The 25,024-nt window shown below is 36.4% G+C and overlaps 1 protein-coding gene across 1 annotated transcript in view; it reads left to right on the forward strand.

The window, feature by feature from the left end:
* The window catches only part of ANGPT1 (angiopoietin 1), a 302,210-nt gene that overhangs the window by 227,754 nt on the left and 49,432 nt on the right, over nt 1-25,024 (forward strand). The window contains exons 5-6 of the mRNA XM_027561317.1: nt 12,199-12,326; nt 22,023-22,124. Coding sequence (XP_027417118.1) covers nt 12,199-12,326; nt 22,023-22,124 — 230 coding nt within the window. The remainder of the gene's footprint in view (nt 1-12,198; nt 12,327-22,022; nt 22,125-25,024) is intronic.

Here is a 25,024-nt window from a genome sequence, read left to right on the forward strand (position 1 = left end):
GAATAAGAAATAATACAGTCCTTGACCTCTCCCATGAACTATTACTAAATCACATCTTTTGGGGGAAATTTGAAATTTTGTGGTTAATTCTCTTTTGGAATTACAGTTTCAGTTTCAGAAAACAAACTCTCTAAAATGCAGAGGGGTATCCCTCAACTCCAGCTGGGCCTGGAAGTTACCAGGGTGAAAGGCCATGAAAAAAGTGTTGCCTTGATGTTCTAACATTGCTATGAACAAACTCCATTCCGTCTTCTCTTGTACTTTAATGACCTGGTTGGCTAAAACAAAGAAACACAAAATATTTTTAATAGAATTTTAACTAAATCATTTCCCTGGGTTCATCCATACTGAAGTCAAATTCAAGTTTTTTCCCTAAAGTCCAGGGACAAAATGGGTCAGTGGATACCAGTTACAAATAAGCTATGGTACTTTATACTAAGCCAAATAGCACCTATAATAACTCAGAAAGTAAGGAAAAATATTCTGTTAACATCATTCAGTATGCATGCATCACAGCAACCATAGAATGAAACCTTTATCAAAAAATCTCATATGCTTTGCATAGGTGCTAAGTCGCTTCAGTCGTGTCTGACTCTTTTCAAACCTTGGACTATAGTCTGTCAGTCTCCTCTGTCCATGGGATGGTCCAGGCAAGAATACTGGAGTGGGTTCCCATTCCCTACTCCTGGGGATCTTTGTTCCAAACCCTCAGCGGTTCTTACATCTCCTGAATTGGCAGGCAGGTTCTTTACCACTAACACCACTGGGGAAGCCACTTATGCTTTAAGAAGGGAGACAAAATAAACCTTGAAAAATGTTGCAACTAAACAGTTAGGTTTCAGTTCAGTTCAGTTCAGTCGCTCAGTTGTGTCTGACTCTTTGCGACCCCATGAATCACAGCACTCCAGGCCTCCCTGTCCATCACAAACTCCCGGAGTTCACTCAGACTCACGTCCACCGAGTCAGTGATGCCATCCAGCCATCTCAGCCTCTGTCGTCCCCTTCTCCTCCTGCCCCCAATCCCTCCCAGCATCAGAGTCTTTTCCAATGAGTCAACTCTTCGCATGAGGTGGCCAAAGTACTGGAGTTTCAGCTTCAGCATCATTCCCGCCAAAGAAATCCCAGGGCTGATCTCCTTCAGAATGGACTGGCTGGATCTCCTTGCAGTCCAAGGGACTCTCAAGAGTCTTCTCCAACACCACAGTTCAAAAGCATCAATTCTTTGGTGCTCAGCCTTCTTCACAGTCCAACTCTCACATCCATACATGACCACAGGAAAAACCATAGCCTTGACTAGACGAACCTTTGTTGGCAAAGTAATGTCTCTGCTTTTCAATGTGCTATCTAGGTTGGTCATAACTTTCCATCCAAGGAGTAAGCGTCTTTTAATTTCATGGCTGCAGTCACCATCTGCAGTGATTTTGGAGCCCAGAAAAATAAAGTCTGACACTGTTGCCACTGTTTCCCCATCTATTTCCCATGAAGTGATGGGACCAGATGCCATGATCTTCATTTTCTGAATGTTGAGCTTTAAGCCAACTTTTTCACTCTCCACTTTCACTTTCATCAAGAGGCTTTTGAGTTCCTCTTCACTTTCTGCCATAAGGGTGGTGTCATCTGCATATCTGAGGTTATTGATATTTCAGTTTGGTTTATCTATAAACAAAATATTGAATTTTTTTTTGTTAGCAGAAGATTTTTCTAAAAGTCAAGTGCAAAGAAACTTTAATTTGTTGTTGTTGTTCAGTCGCTCAGTCGTGTCTGACTCTTTGTGACCCCACGGACTGCGGCTTGCCCGGCTTCCCGTCCTTCACCATCTCGCAGAGCCTGCTCAAACCCATATCCATTGAGTCGGTAATGCAATCCAACTGTCTCATCCTCTGTCATCCCATGTATATCATGGCTTGTAAAGTAGTACTCAAGTGTATCTCACAACAAGACTCAAAGTGACACAACTCTGGTGTCAGCCTTTGTTTATTTAAAACTTCAAAGTGACAGGCTTTGGGGTTTTTGTTGTTGTCAATTTTCATAAGCATGTGGCAACTGCTCTCTATGTTTACAGCATTGTCCAAGCACTTTCATTCCATTTCTAATGGCTTTTGCTGAAATTATTTGTCTACTCAAAGCACAAAAGATGCCCTTTAAGTCTTCCCACATGCGTGAGGAATGTTTTGTTGAAAATCAATATATTCCAGCCAGACTGAAAACATTACATGGGAAATTAACACACATGAAACACCTGAGATATATTTGTTAATGAAATGACCTTCTGAACAAATAACAAGGATCCTGTAGCACTCGTAACTGCCCATCAGGGTGCCTAAAGGGAAAACACAGGAATGAATTTTATAAAAAATGAATGCTCATTTGATTAAACAAAGATTGTGTGTAAATCCATTTTCAACTTTTAGTAGTTTTTTTATTCTTAGTTGCTCTAAGTGTAATATGCATTGGATATACATTGAGTCACTTCACATTAGCAGTGTTCAAAAATTTATTTAAATACACTAATCAAATTAAAATAATATTATATAGAATTACTTCACATTTCGTTATTCCATACTGAAAAAAGCACCATAAAATTAGCAATCCATCCGTGACATAAGGTACTATGCATGTCCACATGGATTTGATCTTTTCTGTACATTATGCATGTCTCAATATTATTAAAATGTATATATTTACCTACAGTTATATATAATGAGTAATATATTGTTAAATGGAGAAGGAAGTGGCAACCCACTCCAGTATTCTTGCCTAGAGAATCCCGTGGACAGAGGAGCCTGGTGGGCTGCTGTCCATGGGGTTGCACAGAGTTGGATGTGACTGAAGTGACTTAGCATGCATGCATGTATTGGAGAAGAACCTGGCAACCCACTCCAGTATTCTTGCCTAGAGAATCCCAGGGACGGAGGAGCTTGGTGGGCTGCCATCTCTGGTGTCACACAGAGTTGGACACGACTGAATCAACTTAGCATCAGCAGCAGCAGCAATATATTCTTAAATAATGTGTCTCTTTAAGTAATAAAATTTTAAGAAAATTTTAAAATATTATGATGGCAAATTTTGTGCAATATTTTCATCCTCTTCTCTGTTTTTCCTGTAATAATACTAAATAAAATGAAGGCTTTTTAAAATAATTTAATTATCATCAGCATATAATTTGTACCATATTACTATGATGCCTTTTTAAATGTATATAATTTATCCCTTATATTATATACTGCCTAAACTATAATCATTTCTTATTTTTGCCTACTTTAGAAAATTGATATTGTTTCCTCATAAGAACAAAAAGAACTTTGAATTATCAATTTTATCATTGTTCCTTGGGCTAATTCTAGAAGATGAGCACAAACACACACACATGCCCATTCTCAACTTCCCAACCAGCCTTCCTCTAAACTTGTAGCTTCTAGCAAATGGTCCATAGACTGGAGGATCAAGTAATTAGGCTTTATAATGTGTAAGACTAATGGGGAAAAATCCTGATCAGCATGACTTGTAGGGTACGGACATTATTACATTCAGTATGGCTGCTCAGGGACCTCTTACTTCCTAATCCTCTGCTTTTGAAGTTGAGGGCCATCACTGCTTCACATTTCTGCTGAGAGCTCCCCTCTCACAGAAAGTTCTGCTACCTATACCTCTCTTCTATCTTTATCTCAACATATCTTCATCTTCTTTCTTGTCATTTCTGCATCCTGTCATTCTTTCCGTATTTCCTGCTTCCATGAGATGAGCTTGTACCCATTCATAATTAAGGCATGTGCTTATTCATGAACCACCTAAGACCTAGGTGGGACCTTTGCAGTTAAGATACGTATTGCTGGGTAAGCACCCTGTGACAAATGATGTATTAGAGTTCTATCTGAGTCTGAGATTACTTTAGAAGTCAGTAAGAAGTAGTTAAGATTTTTGGCTTTACAGTTAAAGACTTACACTACTTACAAGTTTTGGCGAGGTTAGCATCTCAAAACCTCAGTTTTCTCATATATAAAATGACATGTTAATAAATCCATCTCATAAGATGTTTATGAGTATGAAAAGAAACATATAAAGCATACTTAGTGCAAGAAATTCAGAGTTAAGCACATAGTATCAAAGCTGATTGATTTGATCACAATTATTAAAGTTCCACCAAGATGATAGTTAAGATTTTATACGTTATCTACAAAATATATACATGTAAAGAAGTGAGAGTAAAAACAGTTTTTTTAAATAAAAATTTAATTAAAATTATCATGCAGCAAGTAAAAAATATTCAATTGTTCCCTTATACCACAGTTAACAGACCGTGAGTAAAAGGAGTAGTAGATTCTCCAAAAGGAAGCCTTTAGCTACTTAACTGAAGACTTCAAAGTATTTATAAATGTATGCTTGTTATTTTGTGACATAGCAATTTATATTACATATGTATTAGACTGCTGCTACTGCTACTGCTAAGTCGCTTCAGTTGTGTCAGACTCTGTGCGACCCCATAGACGGCAGCCCACCAGGCTCCCCCGTCCCTGGGATTCTCCAGGCAAGAACACTGGAGTGGGTTGCCATTTCCTTCTCCAATGTATTAGACTAACCATAGGTAATTGCATTTTTGTAGGTTGAAAACAATCATGTAGATATCAACCCACAAATATTAGGTTCATATGCATATATATTTTATGAAATAAGACCAATTTTGAAGCTTTTAATTTATAAGCTTAACAATCTTATGTGTTTATATAGCTATACACATGTGATGTATATTTATGAAATCATTGGGAAGTCATCCTCACCCACCCACAAAATATTGAAATATTGAATATTGCCTACAAACCTTTAAAAAATGTCTATACCCTTGAATTTTAAAATATTGCCTTCTCCCACTTCTCAAAGTCCTTTCAAATTAATTAGGATATCAGGGAATTTCTTCAGATGGCTTTTCCACAAAATGCCCCCACACCTGAAGAGTAAAGAATCTAATCAGTCTTGCTTGTTTGCACCTTGCCAAACTGCCAAAGAAGCAGTTTTACTCATTGTATGTTCAGTTACCTTCAATGACCTGTTGTGTTGAAAATCACAGGCTAAAGGTCAGTTCCTAGTACTACCATCTCTTTAATGCTAATAGCCAAAAATGTACCACAAGGAATATCCTTAAACCAATAATGTGATCTACATACATTCTGATGTTTTCTAAATACTAGAGAGATATGAATAACTAGCCACATGTAAGATTTTAAAAGAATAGTTGAAGAATTGATCCCTTTATAGCAACTTAGAAAATAAGTAGGATCAAGGACTCCTGTTTTTGATATTGTCTCTGGTAGCAAGGCTAATTAATTGTCTTCTGTGTTCTCTGCTAGGTTTTTTGAGACTCAGAATTACCAGTTCCACATTCCAGGAAGTTTTCTCTTGAGGGTTCATCTGAATTGAAGTGACCCTCTGCCTTAGCTTTCACACTTCTTCCTTGAAATTGGCCTGGTGGCAGACATGCCATCTGATTGAAATTGGTTGACCAAATGAAAGGGAAGGACCAGATAAAGTTAACAGCTGCTAGAGTCAGTGTCTCATATTGCTTATTGACTCAGTGTTGGCTGGTGAAAGACAGACATGCACCTGCTTGTGTCTCTGTTAGATCACAGAGATTTGGTTGTATAGATAAGGAATGAATAATGATTCCTTTGTCAGGCTTTTCTAGATTTATTTACTGATATTGGTATGGGTAAAGCTCTTAAATTTTAGTTCAGAGAGCTTTTTTACATGTTTTAGTCATTCAGATGTTATCTCTTCTGAACAGCCTTCCCCAAGTCTACTTGTCAGAAATAGCCTGTAGTCTCTGTGCCTACTGTCAATGCACTTGATGCTTACCTGCAAAACAGTAATTGTGTGCATTATCTGTGTTTGGTATTATATTTGAACTGGTAACATTAGACTGAGAAGCTGTTTCTAGCCATCTTGTAACCAGGTAGAGAGCCAACAACAAATCAAGAAAAAGATAAGGAAACCAGTTCTTGATCACACTGAAACCTGATCATGCTTTCCCTAAAGCTCTGTCCTAGATTGTTCAGTTACATGATTCAGTAAATTATCTTTTTACTTAAGCAAGCTTGAGTTGGGTTTTCCGTATCGTGGAGGATACTACCCATGGTTATAGCTATTTTGAGATATCATGGAAGACCTACAAATGGGTCTTCCTCTCATCAGACAGTGATCACATTAAGGGCAGGTTGTGGTTTTCTTATGTCTATATCGCCATTGTCTAGAAAAAGTCATGCAAATAGCAGATGTTTAATCAGTATTTACTGAAACTGTCAATATAGGATGGGTTAAACTAAGAAGGAATAACAGGCAGTCTTTTTATTTGAGAAACCAATTTAAAAACCTCAGTCTACTTGTCTTGTATTTGTTGTTGTTTAGTTGCTAAGTCATGTCCTAGTCTTTTGCAATCCCATTAACTGTAGCCTGCCAGGCCTGGGATTTCCCGGGCAAGAATACCCAGGGATTGAACATGTGTCTCCTGAATTGGCAGGCAGATTCTTTACCACTGAGCAACTTGGGAAGCCCATTTTATGTTTAGGCTTTTAGTAATTTTTAATGATGACAACAGAGGGAAGATAGTGGGATCAATAAGAGAAGAAGAGAACATCGGTTTTGGAGAAAATATTAGGTGACATTAAACAAATGAAGTTGGAGTAGCATTAGGAACTGCTCAGTGTAGAAATGTGAATCTGGAAGTCATGAGGGCCGCAAACACAGTGTCAGAAATGCTTGTATCTTACAAATCTGTGTAAAAGTCTGAAGCCATGGAAGATGGTTTGCAAAACGAGCAAATTAAAAAGGAACAGAGATCCAAGAATAGAATGTTGGGGAACATCTATTGGTAGGTGAAGAGAGGAACAGAACCCAATGAAGAGGAAAGAGGAAGGACAACTAGAGAAATAGAAAAGGGGACTAAGAGAGTCAACAAAAAAGGCAAGGGGAAAGATAGGCAAAGGAGACTTATTTCAAATGTCTTAGATCTTCATGGCAAAGCATTAAAAAAGTCACATATAAATAGTGAGAGAAGACAGGAGTAAGATTCAGTCTTGAAAAAAGTACAAAGATTTGAAATTCACTTTTCAAGAAATGTAATAGAAAAAATGTCTGTTAGAAATGACCAAGGTTTTGGCTGAGCAGCATAGAGAACACAGCTGAGGTTAGAAAGCATGCGTTTGAATGGCATTAAACAGCTTCACTTTAGTGTTTGCAGTCTAGAAGTGGGGGTGAGAACTTGAATAAACATCCTCCCTGGGGTCAGGATTTACCCATACAAGGGGCTACTGGCTGAAAGGACGGTGGAAGGAAGGCACTAGCAGTTCCACAACCGTTCCCTCATGTCTCACTCTCAGCCTGAAGATAGGAAGAAAGAAAAAGGAGGTTAGGAGGAGGCAGATAGTAACAGTGGGGATCTAGACCCTAAAAAGAAAGACAAACTCATTAAGAATTAAAGACTGGGAGAAGAAATACAAGAGTATGTGGTCAAAGAAGGAACTTTCAGAGGTAAAAATCATTTTTAAAAAAATGTATGCTTTAAACCAGTGTATTATTATAACACGTTAAACTACGTTTTCAGAAACTAAAACACCATATCATATGTCCAGATCACCCCTCCCTGCTCTGTCCAGCTGATGCTTCTTTTATCTTCTTCCATCAGGTTTTTCATGTTTGTCTCTTGCCATTTATCTTATATTCCTCCAGGCATTATCTTCCATCTTATTGAATCTCAAGACCTCCTACAAAAATTTATCCTTGTTTCTGATCATTTATCCTGTTCAGTTAATTCATCTTTGTTATGGTCTTTCTATGTTTTAAAATGTTTACTATCTCTAGTTTTACAATATCTGATAATAACACTAAATTTTGTATTCTCTAATATTTGACAAAGAAAATAGTCATGAAAATTGGAGTTATAAGATTAAAATCTCTACAAGCAGCATTAGATCAGATCAGATCACTCAGTCGTGTCCGACTCTTTGCGACCCCATGAATCGCAGCACGCCAGGCCTCCCTGTCCATCACCAACTCCAGGAGTTCACTGAGACTCACATCCATCGAGTCAGTGATGCCATCCAGCCATCTCAGCCTCTGTCGTCCCCTTCTCCTCCTGCCCTAAATCCCTCCCAGCATCAGAGTCTTTTCCAGTGAGTCAACTCTTTGCATGAGGTGGCCAAAGTACTGGAGTTTCAGCTTCAGCATCATTCCTTCCAAAGAAATCCCAGGGCTGATCTCCTTCAGAATGGACTGGTTGGATCTCCTTGCAGTCCAAGGGACTCTCAAGAGTCTTCTCCAACACCACAGTTCAAAAGCATCAATTCTTCGATGCTCAGCCTTCTTCACAGTCCAACTCTCACATCCATACATACCACAGGGAAAACCATAGCCTTGACTAGACGAACCTTTGTTGGCAAAGTAATGTCTCTGCTTTTGAATATGCTATCTAGGTTGGTCATAACTTTCCTTCCAAGGAGTAAGCGTCTTTTAATTTCATGGCTGCAGTCACCATCTGCAGTGATTTTGGAGCCCAGAAAAATAAGCAGCATATTGATATACATATCATATATCATTTCATCTGAAATAATTTTTAATTCTTAATAGATAAAGCTCACATTATATAGCAAGATTGAGCTTTCCTGGTGGCTCAGACAGTAAAGGATCTGCCTGCAATGCAGGAGACCTGGGTTCAGTCCTTGGGTTGGGAAGATCCCCTGGAGAAGGGCATAGCAGTCACTCCAGGATTCTTGCCTGGAGAATCCCCATGGACAGAGGAGCCTAGTGGGCTACAGTCCATGTGGTTGCAAAGAGTCAGACATGACTGAGTGACTATGCACATATAGAAAGATTAGATTACTGGGTTTCTTTGACTTAGTAGTGATATAACCTGGTGTAGTCAATGAATGAAATAATGCAGTTACCCAACTCTGACAGGGAGGGGCCAACTTGATATAGTCCTAAATGTAATCAAATATAACTTCCCTCCGTTTAGTCAGCTGCAGTATTTGGATTTGAGGATGAAAGACAGTAGCATCCACCACTCCACTGAACATCCATCCTACCCAACTTTTCCTTTTTTTTCTATGTTGTTGAAAATATGTGTGAAACAGCTTCCCTCTTCCCACACAATAGCCTTCACCCACATGTGTGGTAGATTGGCTAGCCTTCCACAGCCTAAATGTCTTTTCCATAAGAAAGAAAAAATAGTGTTGCCATCAATGATATTATTACCATAACACTAACTACCATTTCTTGGTACTTACTATAATTCAGTCACTCTGTTATGTAATTCACATACTTGCCTCATAAGTACCCCACTTTATACACTAAAAGGGAAGCAAAAGGAACTGAAAATCAATCTACTCCTATAGAAGGGGTCATCAGACCATAGACTATTATACAGATGTAAAGGTAAGCTCTGAATGAAACTTTTAAATTGCTTTTAAATGCTGTAGTATTCTAAGTGTAGTCTGGATCAAAATTTCAAGGATTCTGTTACTAATAAGTGAGTAAGTAAAAACAAGCAGTCTAATCTTTCTGGAAATAATGTGTTTCGATTTTTCAAAAACACCAGACTGTATTTCAAGAAAATGAAATATCTATATTAGATATGGTGCCATAACTACAACATGTCCATAGTATTGTACCCCACCGTTAATCTGTCTCCTCCTAACCTCCTTTTTCTTTCTTCCTATCTTCAGGCTGAGAGTGAGACATGAGGGAACGGTTCAGGTGGAACTGCTAGTGCCTTCCTTCCACCGTCCTTTCAGCCAGTAGCCCCTTGTATGGGTAAATCCTGACCCAAGGGAGGATGTTTATTCAAGTTCTCACCCCCACTTCTAGACTGCAAACACTAAAGTGAAGCTGTTTAATGCCATTCAAATGCATGCTTTCTAACCTCAGTTGTGTTCTCTATGCTGCTCAGTCAAAACCTTAGTCATTTCAAATAGGCTTTTTTTTCTATTACATTTCTTGAAAAGTATATTTCAATTCTTCGTACTTTTTTCAAGATACTACTTGTACCTTTTATGGTAGACTCCTCAAACCATCTTTCTAGTTATGAGACTTACATTCAGAGCTTGAACATCATTTTATAAATTAGTTTCCAGAAAATAAGACAATATCTAACTTTTTATTTTTTCTGTGTTATTGAAAATGTGTGTGAAATAACTTCCCTCTTCCCATACAACCTTCACCCGCATCATCCTGAAGAGGAAAAGAAAAGGGGAAGGGAAGTGGCAGAGAAGTGGGAAAGGAATGTATTCGCCTTGCATAACTAAATAAGGGAGGGCAGGAAGTGGTACATTTAACAAGGAAGAATTTTCTCTTTCTTTAAAGAAACGATTTTCTCCATCTCTAACCCAAAAAAGAAAAATGGGTTTACCGTTAAATTCCTCTTGACCACATCTTCCTGTGCTGTGGATGCTCTCACGGGATTATAAATTTTAGTTAATATTTCTTTACATCCCTTTTTTATTGCATCTGTTTTGGTTATTTTTAATTTTTCAACAGAAGAACAAGCATTTACAATTTAGGAAAGTTTACTTTAGAAAAATAATAGTCCAGTTAGCTTAAAGTAAGTAAAGCACAAATAAAATGCACTGATGTTTTTAAAAAAAAGGCCTTTGTATAATCCATTGACACGCCCAATGCCATTAAAGATGGCTTTTGAGTACATAAATGCTCATTTTTAATTGCTATCTGCATGCATTCTGTGCAATACTTCTTTACTAGCATATGAACTGTTAGTCCTCTGATTACTTATTTTGTGTTGATATTGCAGTTGTGATGATGATATTTAGAGGTACTTTTTAGTATAAGTAAGCAAAATCATTAGTGTAAACGTGAGCTATGTAGAGAACTATAATGCTATTAAATGTTATAATTCTGTATTTTTGTTATGGCAACATATCTGACATGGATATTTCATTTACTTGAATCATAGTTATTTTTGAAAATTTGAAAAATTTATATTGAGATAGTCATTCTTTATATAAAGATTAGACTGTTCATTTTTAATTACATATAAAGTAGTAACATTGTGTGTCAAATTGAAATCAGGTTAAGTATTTTAGATTGTTAGAATGTTTAAAATCAATTTAAAAGCATTAATTCATAGTTTACCTTTGATGTTATTATTTTAAAATATCATTGTGATGCAGAGTGATTTAAAGCAGATAATGATTAAACAACTAGAGACTTTAAGGGCAAAATTATAAAACATTCTGAATCTTAACTTCAAGAAAAGGGTAATGAAGCAAATTGCTAGAATAATGTATATTTATTAGAAAATACTAAATCATAAATAATTTTTATATATGCTGCATATATTTTTAGCTAAAAACTATTAAATGAATCATCTTTGTATTTTGATCTCATAATAAGAACTTAATAATGGATGAAGATCAGTGAATGAAATAAAGTTCCTCCCAGTAGAGACTATCTCTAATTAAATTTATTTTTCTATTAGACTTCCAGCCCCTATTTAGCTCTTCCATTTATATAACTTAATTTCAAATCTTACTGATTTTTGTTCTTCTATTTTTATGTCATCTACCTGATAGCTTAACTTCAGGCCATTAAATAAAAATCAAAATTCACTTCCCTTTCACTCTAGATACTTAAATTGGATCAGAGACTTCTATTTTTTATTTTGAGAGTTTTCTAAAACTAAAAAATTCTAGAACTTCAATATAAAGCCCCAGAAAAATAGTAAATCCTTCTTTTAGCATATTAAACCTTTATATTGTATTTTTATATCTGAATTTATCTTCAACTCTTCCTGCTCCAAAAACGGTAGCATTTTTCAAACTCTCCTATAAAATGTAGCTAAGAAGGTTTTAAAAATATTGCAGAAACATTGACATAATTGTTACCAATTGTCAGTATTTCAGGATCAGATTATCTATCTATTGAGTTGATGTTCTGAAAGTGATAGAGAAAAACAAGATTTAAGAAATTAAGCCAAACATGAAAAAATACTCAGTTATGAATTAATTATGTTTTTCTTATAGTTTTATAATTCTGTCACTTCAAAATCTAGCATTGTTCCTATGATTGATTTTTCAATAAATGCAACATTGACATTTGTTTGGAGGAAATGAAGACTCACTTGGCTATACTTGAAGTCCATCTGGGAACTAATGGTACTGATATTCACATATTGCGATCTTTTTTTTTTTTTTGCAGTTTTACTAAAGGGAGGAAAAAAAGAGGAAGAAAAGCCATTTAGAGACTGTGCAGATGTATATCAAGCTGGTTTTAATAAAAGTGGAATCTACACTATTTATATTAATAATATGCCAGAACCCAAAAAGGTAAAACCAGAAGTGTTTGTTTATGAGATGTAAAGCAGATCCTAGTTGAATTGCTGAATAATCAGATTGATTTGTGAGCTTGTTAAACCAAAAATATATATGCCTAAGCTCTTTTCTCCCGAAGATACTCTGTTTCCCAGGTCCATAAAAGATGAAAACCCAGTTGTACAGACCACTTCCAACCCCCACATGTCCTATCCCTGTTTCACATGCAGTTTTCCATTTACCCTCTGCTCATTCCTAGGATATCCCATTTGTTCATAAATTCTTGCCTTATACAGATTACATGTTGAAGGCACATACTTCAAGCTCATGGGAATAACTTAGGAACCATCTTCCAAAGTCCCAAGGACACAGATGGTACACATCATCTATGTTCAGATACTGTGGAGACAGAGCTAGGGACATATTTCCAAAACCTCTGCTCTTACTAGGGTAGAGAAAGATACTCTATCTTAATTCATAATCTTCAAAGGATTTGCTTTGCATATTTACCTAAAGGACTTTGTTGGAGGATATTTTTCATCAGTATATTGAACAGGATCCAAAGTATACTTTGAAGTAAGAAAAACACTGTCTTCTTGCTGTTATATCTCTTCTATATATACTCTTTCTTCCTATTTGTTCATTAAATCATCCATCCATTCCTTCATTCAATACATAGTAAGTGTACGTCATTTATTTGTCAGTAAATGACTAGAGACATAATATAAAATCGTTCCCAATGTAGTGGTGAAGACAGACAAATACACAGAAATTGTAATATACTATAGAAGTGCAATGATAGAGACCGCAACAGGGTTTATGGAGAGCCTGGAGGAGAACTCTGTTCTTCAACATGTGAAAAGCTTCAACCAGATGCTCAAGACCCTGAGAGGACCACCTGTCCTTGCAGTGCTTTATCCTCAAAGGATGGAACAGTCTTTTTCCTCTCATTGCCCCACCTAAATTACCAGCTCTGTGTTCCCATTTTTTCTAGGTTCTATGCATACACTCTCAGAGGTTTTCCCTGATTCCCTCAAACAACTTTGCATGACTTGCTCACTATCAGAGTTCTACAAGGGAAGGATTTTACTTTTATTTTTGACTTCCTAGGACCCAGAATAGTTTCTGGAGCATAGTAGTCCCTCAGTAAATATGTGCTGAAATGCATGAATGAATAGATGACCTGCTGATGATAATGTCAACACTTCTGTGAGTATATAGTAAATAAGCCTACCTTAGTCATTCCAACTGTTCATTCCCTTTGATAGGTGAGGGAAATACATCTTGGAGACCAGCTTGCCAGTTGTCACACAGTTGTCAAGAGGCAAAGTCTGGACTCTACCAGCCCTGCTGATTCCAGTGAGGATTAGTGGGTTAAGTTAGCTCAATAGTTTTTCCCTTTGCTGGGACAAAATTTTTCTTCTGAAAAGAGACCTATACTGTGCTGTCAAGGTGGGGAGAAATAAAGATGGTACAGCGGGTAAAAGAGGTGGCAGGCAGTTATGTACATTGCTACCTGGGTTACCTACAAGAGAAGTTTGATTTCACTGCATTTCTTTTTGAGCTTCTGTGAAAATTTTCAATGAATCAGGTGTACCATGTCTTTTAAAAAAAAAAACAAAAACTGTGAAGGTATTATAGCAAATTTAGGAGTAAAGTGAAAGGGTTAGTTGCTCAGTCGTGTTCACCTCTGCGATCCCATGGACTGTAGCCTGCCAGGTTCCTCTGTCCATGGAATTCTCCAGGCAAGAATGCTGGAGTGGGTTGCCATTTCCTTTTCTGGGGGATCTTCCTGACCCAGGGATTGAACCCGAGTCTCCTGCATTTCAGGCGGATTCTTTACCAACTGAACCACCAGGGAAGCGAGGAAAGGGTTCAGTTCAGTTCAGTCAGTCAGTCATGTCCGACTCTTTGCGACCCCATGAACCGCAGCACCCCAGGCCTCCCAGTCCATCACCAACACCTGGAGTCCATCCAAACCCACATCCATCGAGTCGGTGATGCCATCCAACCATCTCATCCTCTATCGTCCCCTTCTCCTCCTGCCCTCAATCTTTCCCAGCATCAGGGTCTTTTCAAATGAGTCAGCTCTTCACATCAGGTGGCCAAGGTATTGGAGTTTCAGCTTCAACATCAGTCCTTCCAATGAACACCCAGGACTGATCTCCTTTAGGATGGACTGGTTGGATCTCCTTGCAGTCCAAGGGGCTCTCAAGAGTCTTCTCCAACACCACAGTTCAAAAGCATCAATTCTTCAGCGCTCAACTTTTTTTATAGTCCAACTCTCACCTCCATACATGACCACTGGAAAAACCATAGCCTTGACTAGACGGACTTTTATTGGGAAAGTAATGTCTCTGATTTTTAATATACTGTCTAGGTTGGTCATAACTTTCCTTCCAAGGAGTAAGCGTCTTTTAATTTCATGGCTGCAATCACCAAAGCAGCCTTTTGAACCCTTTGGATCATATGACATAAAGCCTTCCTATTCTGCTTGCTGATATCTTAAAATCAGACTTAAATTCAGTTCATACATATGCACAGGCATGTTATACATGCCCACACTGATACATGATACAGAGAGCGTGTAAAGTGTCAGAAACTTCCCTGGAGGAGAGAACCCGAGGTAATGTAAATACTTCATGCAATTTACCTGTAGTTCTTCCCAAGACCTGATAGAAACCCCAAAATGATTATCACTTCCCCTCTTACATAGTGACTATAAAGTTAACTAAAAATATTAAGTGACCCTCCTTTTAGACTCTAATAATTATGTATGAATATAAAAATAAAATGTTTTTTAAAGTTTTTAGACTAACTTTCATACTTTAAGAATCTTTTTTCAGTCCATCAACATTATCACATGGCCCTTAGTGAGGGCGTTACAAGTAAAGTTTGATCATTCCATTAAATTTAAGTTATGCAATAATCATAACTCTATTCTAGTTCAGAATGTTTTGAGAAACAAATAATTCTCAGACTATCTGCAGAACCGCTGCTACTGTTAGGGTGGAAGAAAAGTATCTTAACTCATGAACTTTAATGAAAGTGAAAGTTAGTTGCTCAGTCATGTCTAGCTCTTTGCGATCCCTTGGACTGTAGCCCACCAGGCTCTTCTGTCTGTGGAATTCTCCAGGCAAGAATACTGAAGTGGGTTGCCGTTTCTTTTTCCAGAGGATCTTCCCTACCCAGGGATTGATCCTGGGTCTCCTGTATTGTAGCCAGATTCTTTACCAACTGAGCCACTGGGGAAGTCATAAACTTGAATAACAACTTATACACTTAAAAGAATTTGCTTTTTTTAAATATTTACATAAAAGAGTGGGTTAGAGGATCCAGTTCATTAGTTCAGTGACTTCTATGTTGGGTTTCAGAAACAGCATGATTTAAATTTATGTCTCTGCAGCATGATGAATTTTTCATGTTAGAGAACTTCAATATTGTTCTTAAATTTAAAAAAATCTAAAATACTGAAGCCACAAATGCTAAATATATGCTGGATTAGACTTGTTACATTTGGGCCTAGAGAAAATTAGTACACCAGACAGATTAGCAATAATATCAATACGGGCCTATAAAAGGCAAATTTTATCACTATAGAAATGGCACTTATATTTCTTCAGAGGAAGAAGGAGAAATTCACATGTTATTTTTACTGTCGTTAGGTTTAATTTAGTTGGAAATAACAGCAGAGCATGGTGAGAGGGAGAGATAACTGACCATAAGGAAGGAAAGACTTTGGGCTTCTTTATTTAAGTGTTCATTCCCTTGTTTTATTCTTTCCCCTTTGAGATTATGGTACTTTCGCAAGTAGTAATAATGTTCTGTTATGGAGATGGACATTTTAGGACGATATACCTGCACTTACTAGTAAGTAGCAAATTTTGTTTTATATCCCTTGTTATAGTCACATATCTTAGAATTAGTAAGAACAAACATTGTGTGAACTTCCCAATGTTATTGAGAAACTGATTAATATAATAGTTCAAATGTACTGTGCACTTACAGTTTGCCAGTTTCTATTTTGAGCACTTTAGATACATATACTTACTTGTTTATCCCTTTCAATAACTCTGTGATATATATCAGAGAAGGCAATGGCACCCCACTCCAGTACTCTTGCCTGGAAAATCCCATGGATGGAGGAGCCTGGTGGGCTGCAGTCCATGCAGTCGCTAAGAGTCGGGCACGACTGAGCGACTTCACTTTCACTTCTCACTTTCATGCATTGGAGAAGGAAATGGCAACCCACTCCAGTGTTCTTGCCTGGAGAATCCCAGGGACGGGGGAGCCTGGTGGGCTACTGTCTATGGGGTCGCACAGAGTCGGACACGACTAAAGCGACTCAGCAGCAGCATGATATATATAGTTGCTCTCATTATCCCTATTTTAGAAAAATAACTTGCCCAAATCACAAATTTGGGCAGCAAATACTGAATACAGGCTTCATAACAAAGAAATCAACTCTAGACTATACCATCCTAACAGGGGGCTAAGTGAGATAATTACTTATATTAGTGATGACTGAAGCTACACCTTTCATAATTTTTTATAGGAACCTATGTGAGTGACACAGCTAAGAGTTCATTGTCAGGTATGATTGTAAGCCACCCTGCTTCCTCCCACCCTGTACTCTCATTGCCTTCTCTTATTTTTATATAGATCATTGGTATCCTCTCAGTTCTGTAAAAAAAAGTTCTATAAAAAGTGCTTGGAAAAGTCATCCTTAGGATCATCACCCTTCCACATATATTTTGCTTTGTGGCTATAAAGTTTGGTGCTAATCATGATATGCTTAGCAAAAATTTTGCTCATTTTAATACTTCCAGAAATTCTAGCAAGGATAAGAAACTCAAGGCAAGTTTATGTAAAAACAAAACAAAATGTCTAGCTATGTATGATAAATAGATTAATCAATTAAATTGACCTATTTAGGCAATTAACAAAAACTATTAGTACAAATTATTAATTTTAGGCAGAGTGAAATTTGCAAGTATACACAGTTGCTATATAGTTGTTTTGACTGACATCATTCCCTGCCAAGAAAGAATGTCTGCAAAAGTTAGAAAAGTATTATCTTTTCAAATGTGACGTGGAAGCCAAAGGCAGTTTTCTAGGACTATTAAAATTTTCAAGCAGATAGAAAATGAGAATTAGATCATTTATATATCTATTTTTTACTTTTTTTCATTATTAATGGCTTGTGGATATTTTCCACTCTGAATTTCCTTCAGTACATGGTAGTAGGAAGCAGGATTTTTCCTTTGATTTCATAAGTTTCTAACACCAAATACACTGTAATCTGCTTAGTTTCATACAGTAAAACAAACCATTAAATAATAGCTCTGATTACTATAAAATATTTAAAAATTTGTTTCTGAATTTATAATTTCCCTAATTCTTGGAAAAGGACTATAACAAATGTGTTGAGGAGCCTTTTTTATTTAAGGTTATGGAAAAATAATTAACACTCACAAGGTTAATCATTCCAACTTGTATGTAGCATAAAAGCATAAAACTATGTGAATCAAATTTCCCCTTTTTGTCTGGGTTTAAATCATTATTATGTTAAAAGATTTTTAATGCTTGAAAGCTTTGACCTTGCCTGGGATAGAAGCCAGTTCAATCTGTTCTTGGATAGAGTTAAGCCCAAGTCATATGATCAATAAATGCAACAGTCATAGTAAATGTAGCAGGGCGCCTGTGTCTACAGGAAGGATGCCGCCAGATAGCACAGACCACACTATATTGGCAAAGGAACTTCTCAGGTCCTTTCATGTCTCAAATCTTTCAAAACCAACCACCTATCTTTTTGAACTCCTTTCATCTATTAAGCATAGGCTTTTTGTTTTTCTTCTGACTAAAAATCATGGTCTTTTGTGTGTGGCAGGTTGCTAGCACTAATCCAACTTCATATGAGCTTGGTAGCTCAGTCGTGTCTGACTCTTTGTGACCCCATGGACTGTAACCCACCGGGCTCCTCTGTCCATGGGATTATCTAGGCAAGAATACTGGAGTGGGTTGCCATTTCTTCCTCCAGGGGATTTTTCCAACCCAGGGATCAAACCCACGTCTCCTGCAGCTCCTGCATTGGCATTCTTTACCACTGAACCACCTGGGAAGCCCAACTTCATATGTATATATGGACATATACATATATGTATATATATTACATAAATATCTATATATACAATAGCAAGTGTGCTTAGAAATTGATGATGCCAGTATTATTAACAAGAATCTGGGAATTGTAATCATAAGGACAGTTTATTGAATTTCTATGTATTTTGGCTTTATATGTTTTATATTATCCATAATAAATAATAAATTATATGAAATGTATAATAGTAATCTATTATGATATATGAGATATTATATACATAAAGTATATATGCACAATATAAATACACATCACATATGTAAAATACATCTAAGAGATTAATGACAAAGCTTGTTATATGCCAAACACTGTTCTGAAAACTATATGCATTAATTAATTTAATCCTTGCAAAAGATCTACAGCATAGTTAGGGCTGAAATGGGACTTGAACACAGGTAATGTAGCACCCAAGTCCACGCCCCTAACCAATATATCATTCCCTTCTATTGTGTCCATATTCACCAAAAAGAAGCTGTTACCTTTGCTGTTATTACTGAGTCCCAGTAGGAATTGTGGAGTGTAAATCTAACTTCTTAATTTCCCTGCACTTTAGCTTCCAAGGCAGTAATCTGCCTGGGTAACCTTTCTCCTCTGGGTTAACTTTCTTTGGGTCTTTACCTAAGAAATGCTCCCAGCAAAGGAAAGTTGTCTTTTCTAAAATTAGCGAGTGATTTTTTAAAAAATCACTTTTTCAAAACTTTTTAAGTGCATAGAATTTTAATAACATAGGTAATAGTGACAAAAAAAAAAAAAAACAAAACACTGTAAAGAACAGTTTTCTCTACACACTATATATTTATAGTTGTGGTTATTCCTTTCCCTGAGTGTGTAAATGGACTTCATAGGTTTGCAAGCACATTTTGACAAACTCTCAGGCAATCAGTGTCCATTAGGAAGTCAAAATCTGGGGAAAAAAATCTAAATTAACCAGTCAAGGCAGGGTAAAATTTAATTAAAATACAAGTGACATTAGTTTCCTCTAAGAAAATATTTCCTTGACATTTTTACTTACTCTTATCTGTTTTACCAGTAGAGTTCCACTTGGTCTGCTATGTTGAATCACCAACAATGTCCTCTGTAAAATGAGCCATCTGGATTTTATTCTTATAGGAATCCTGCAGTTTCTCTCTTCAAGATCACTAATGGCTCCTTCATTTTAAATTTAAGTGTGTATTTTCTTAATCTTTATCTTGACTTCTCTGGAATATTTGACTAAGTTGATCACTCCCCAAACTTGAAATCCATCCCCAACTTTCATTGCATTCCATTAATCAAGTTTTCCTGTTTTATCTTTCCTTACTGCATCTCTAGTTAGTTATTCAACAAATATTCATTTAGTGCCTACTATAGCTAGGCACTGCTCTAGACACTAGGGACAGTAGCAAATAAAATGAATTTCCTACCTACCTAAAGATTTTGATGTCTGTTTTTTTCTCCATCAGTTGTTCACCAAAGCCCATTCTTCGGCCATCACCCCTCCCCATATCTGTTTCCACTATTTTTTTTTTTTTTTTACTTCTTTAGAAATCTGTCTTTATGCTATCAACTGCTGCTTTCAAGATTACCCTCAGTATGATTTAGAACAAGGGATTCAAATCCTAAATTCAGTACTTGTTTTGTTAATAATAATCATTGATAAGTTCTTGAAATAACTTGAAGTCTGAGATTTTTCATTTGCAAAATGGACATAATAATCATACCTACATTGTAGGGCTGTTGTGAGATAAATTGGAAAATGCAGTAAAGTGTTTGAATTATTTAGCACTTAAAAGGCATTCTATTGTTATGACTATTCCTTTCTTAGTTCCTCATTCTCTTATCCTTATTCTTATTCATTCTTGATCTGCCTATAATTATATCATCTCTAATCAATAAACTCCCCCTTTTGGATGACTGTGCTCTCCTAAACATTAGGTTTCCAAAACCATGATCATTTCTTTTTTCACGTTAGCTCTATTCCTTAAATTTCTCATTTAGATTGCTGACTCTTATTCTTCAGGTCACTGGAGTTGAAAATTGTGAATTCTCACATCTTCTTATTTCTATGGGAACAATCACTATTTAAACTTTTAGGTGTTTTGATGATATGATCCATATTTTGTTCATCAAAATATCACCAGTTGTATCATAGACTCAGTGCCCCAAAATGCTTCTGGGGTGAAAAAATTGAATTAGTATTAAGAAAGACAAAAGACTAGATAGAGGTTATGTTGAGGACAAAGAGCAGGTGCATAGAAGCTAAGGGATTAGTAGAACTTTAAGATAGGGAGGGGGATTTCAAATTTGTAATCTTGGAGGGAGTCAGTTCCTCGTGATGACGAATACATACTGATGGGCGGCTGTTGTCAAGTTAGAGGAAGAGTCCACAGGAGAGCATTCTGCCTATTTTCATATGCTTACAGTTAAGTGTGTATTTCATAGTTCCCTTTACTCCGAGGAAATACATGGACAATTTGTCCTTTGAATGACAGTTCTTGCCAATGTTTTCATACCCTTTTGCCATTTGTGCTCAAAATTTAATGCCTCAGGGAAAACACTTGAGGTTTTTTCCTTTAATCAGGCTCTATGCCCACACAGCCTGCCTGCTGCTGTTGCCTCATGTCTACACCTTTAGCCAGCTTCCAAATTGCATTAGTAGGAATGATTGCCAGGGGAATGATGCTCCTCATTGCTGAGCCCTTGAATAATCAAGCTGCCACATTCATGCTTCATCAATTACAGTGATTGCTCTCTAAAGATAATCCTTTTACAGATATGTTTCTCTCCTTGGTGGGCTCTGGGGGAAATGAATCCATTTCTAAATAAATACCATTATATTTAGAATAATTGAAATAAGCATAAGTCTTTGAAAGATTTGGATAACTTTTCCACATGCAAAAGAAAAGCTTCTCACAGTCAGAAGGAATATAGTATGTCATGTTCTCCTTGTATTGTTCATGATGAAAATTCAAGCAAATAATGTGTTCTCCATATGCTGGGGACCAAATTTTGCCTCTAATGTTATACTGAACTGTCAAGAATAATTATTGTAGTATATGAGTATATAGGAGTAAATATGCAATGAAATGTGTAATACTAAATATATGTGATTTTTAAAACACCATTTTTCCAAAACCTTTATTATTGGTATATTGTAATTTAATAAATTAAAGATAAAAATTCCAAATCTTATGTTTTAGCAGTAAAATGGTATGTAATTTTGGCCACCTTAGTAACATTTTAAAAAATTGATTATACACAGTGCCTATTGCCATTTAAGACAAATTTTTAAAAATAATTTTTATAGTCTGTGACTGAGAGAGACAGTTTTCAGCTGACTGATTCAAAACTTTACAAGTAATTTATGCACATTTGATGGAATTTAATCAGAAACAACTTGGATATAGGAAGAAATAGCCAATAAAATATCTAAATTAATATTTTCAACTTGGCAATTTTTCATCATTTTTTTTCTATAAGGCTATCCATCCTATTTCTGTTTTGAAACATATATGATACCTGTTTCTTTAAATTAGACATAATTTTCACTTGGCTTTATGTTTCTTTGTCAGGTATTTTGCAATATGGATCTCAACGGGGGAGGTTGGACTGTAATACAGCATCGTGAAGACGGAAGTCTAGATTTCCAAAGAGGTTGGAAAGAATATAAAATGGTAAGTTGGAAGAATTTACATAGTTTTTGACATTTTATAGTGAGATTTTCTTCACTACACTATGTGATAAGCCCTTGTATTTTTAGATGTCTTTTAAAAAATAAAATGATACATTCCTGACATTATTCTCATTAAACACAAAGCATTCATAAATCTTTTTCAATAAATGATTTCCATGTGTACATCAGAAAGAAAAATATATTACTGAAATTATTTAGCAAACTATTATATATTGTCTGAATTTGTTCCTGATTGAATGAGGGTGGAGGAAGCTGGAATTTGGACCCAGTCTGGGATACATGAGCCAGGACAAGAGAAGTGTATAGGGCTGTGGGCTGTGGAGCAGAACTGGTGGGCACCATCAATGACTTCACTCGAGTGGCTGGCAAGTTGCTGCTGGCTATGGACTGAAAACTCCTCCAATGTGGCTAGGGTGGGCTTCCCCCAGTATAGTGATCCAGGGTCATCAGATTTATTATGTGGCAGTTGACATCCTTTGAGCACGAAAATAGAAGCTTCCAGGTCTTCTAAGATTTATTAAACCCAGAAATGGCATGTCACTTCTACTGTATTCTTTTAGTTAAAGTTGATGACAGGACCAGTCCAGATTCAAAGTCAGACAAGTACACAAGGGTTTGAACTGTGAGATGTGATTGAGGTCTCCAGAATAACAGTAAATAACATCAGTACCATCACCACCATCATCATAGCTACCCTTTCAGTATTTTTATGTACAAGTCTCATACATAAATTCTTATCTAATTTTTATATCAAATGTATCAGTTAATACTGTCCCCATTTTAAGAGGAAACTGAGCAAGTTGGGAGATCAATCTTTCCAAGATAATACAGTAGATGGTTGAAATAATCCATAATCCAATAATCACATAGTGCCTACAATATTAACTGTTAAAATCTGCTGACGAATTATCAAGAAACAGTAATGGAAGAGGATTTCCTTTTGCAAACCAATCTCATCTTTTACATCTAAATGTTCTGGGTAGTTCTTGTCTTGACAAATTTTTGACAAATTTTCCTCTCAGAAAGTAAAGAAAGAGATAAAGAGAAATACTGTACTAACCTAAGTTCTGCCTTGATATTCATGTTGAAAATGTGTAAAAACAGTGGTTTGCTTGTCAACATTGCAGTTTACCCATTAGTAGGTTAGTAACTGACCAAACATCAGTACACGAAGGGTTTTAAGAGATGAAGGAAAATGTCTACTGGTGTCTGTTTATCTACAGTATTTTTTATCAGATTTAATGCTGAAAGTAAGTTAATAAAGTTTGGAGTTACACAAAGTTGGAATCTTGATATCTTCAATAATCCATAAACTCAAAATAGAAATGTAGGCTAAAGCCAACAAGATAAGAGTTCTACAAAGATAAATGTGAAGTCTTTCAACCTAGACCAAAAACATACAAGATTAACTGTGAGAACTTAGAAAAAGATGATGTTACTGAGCAAGGGCTAAAGAAGCCAATACTATGGCACAGGCTTTTGAAAAAAGAAAGAGCTTTCATTTTGAGGTAAACTAGAAAGGAGCCAGGAGGCAAGGCTCTCAAATCTGTCTCCACAATCCAGAGACCACGGTGAAATTTAAATGACTAGGGGAATGTCATACTTACGGACGGATTGGCTAGTCTTGAATCAGTCCATACAAGCTGCAGAACCCAGGTTTTATTTATTAAAAGATTTCTTGTTTTGTAAAGTCCTCCAGAGGCAACATTTCAATTCTTTGGTTCTGTAGATTGAGTGTTCTTGGTTCTGGAGTCACCCTGGAGACATGGCCTCCTGTCTGCACATGCACAGTTTTAGTCATCACTCTGCCACTTGAAAGTGGAGTGGTTTTTAGCAAATCATTTAACCCACACCTTAACTTTCTCACTTGTTGGGAGGGGATATTGCTAATAGTACCTCACTTGCCTTGCCAGGGGTATTGTGAGAATTAGCTGTAAGTAAAGCGCTTGGCACATTGAATTGTCAGTAAACTGTAGGTATTATTATTATCCAAGATTAAAACATCAAAAACTGCAAATGTTTTCTTAACTCTGGCAAAAATATTATTTGGCAGATGATCTTAAGTCATGATTATTTTCACTACTAAAGTGAGTTTTGAAGATGTTATCTGAGAAGTAGACTATAGCTAAAGACTCTGGCAAGTCTGAAATACATTATTATTAATACTAATAATAAAAGAAAATTTAATATAAAGTTGTCATCACGGTGACTTTCCAAAATGGTGATGTACTAGCTGTAATCATCTGCTGCCTTGGCAAACTAGGTATATTAAGTAAGAAAGATTGACATATGAAGGATGTCATTGATTCATGTCTTATAAGCGTTTGTCAAATGTGTATATTTAAGCAAGTTTTTTTATTGTTGGAATGGGGCTGAATTATTCTTTAATCATAGCTTTTGTGAAGTTTTCTCCTCTCCCTTTTTCAGGGGAGTTAGAACCAGGGATGGGGGAGCCTGGTGGGCTGCCGTCTATGGGGTCACACAGAGTTGGACACGACTGAAGTGACTTAGCAGCAGCAGCAGCAGCAGCGGAAAGACTATCTTTTATTCAAACTAGAACAATTTATCAGCTTAGTGTCAATTCTACACAGTCAGAAATGAGATAAACTCTAAAATTTTGAAACATTTTGGCAAAAATGAGTCTGATAACTTCTTTTGTTTTAATTTAAAAAAAAAGCTGTGATACATATATACAGTGGAATATTACTCAGCCATTAAAAAGAATACATTTAAATCAGTTCTAATGAGGTGGATGAAACAGGAGCCTATTATACAGAGTGAAGTAAGTCAGAAAGAAAAACACCAATACAGTATACTAACGCATATATATGGAATTTAGAAAGATGGTAACTATAACCCTATATGCAAGATAGCAAAAGA

The sequence above is a fragment of the Bos indicus x Bos taurus genome, chromosome 14, assembly GCF_003369695.1.
Source record: "Bos indicus x Bos taurus breed Angus x Brahman F1 hybrid chromosome 14, Bos_hybrid_MaternalHap_v2.0, whole genome shotgun sequence".
Classification (NCBI taxonomy): Eukaryota; Metazoa; Chordata; class Mammalia; order Artiodactyla; family Bovidae; genus Bos; species Bos indicus x Bos taurus.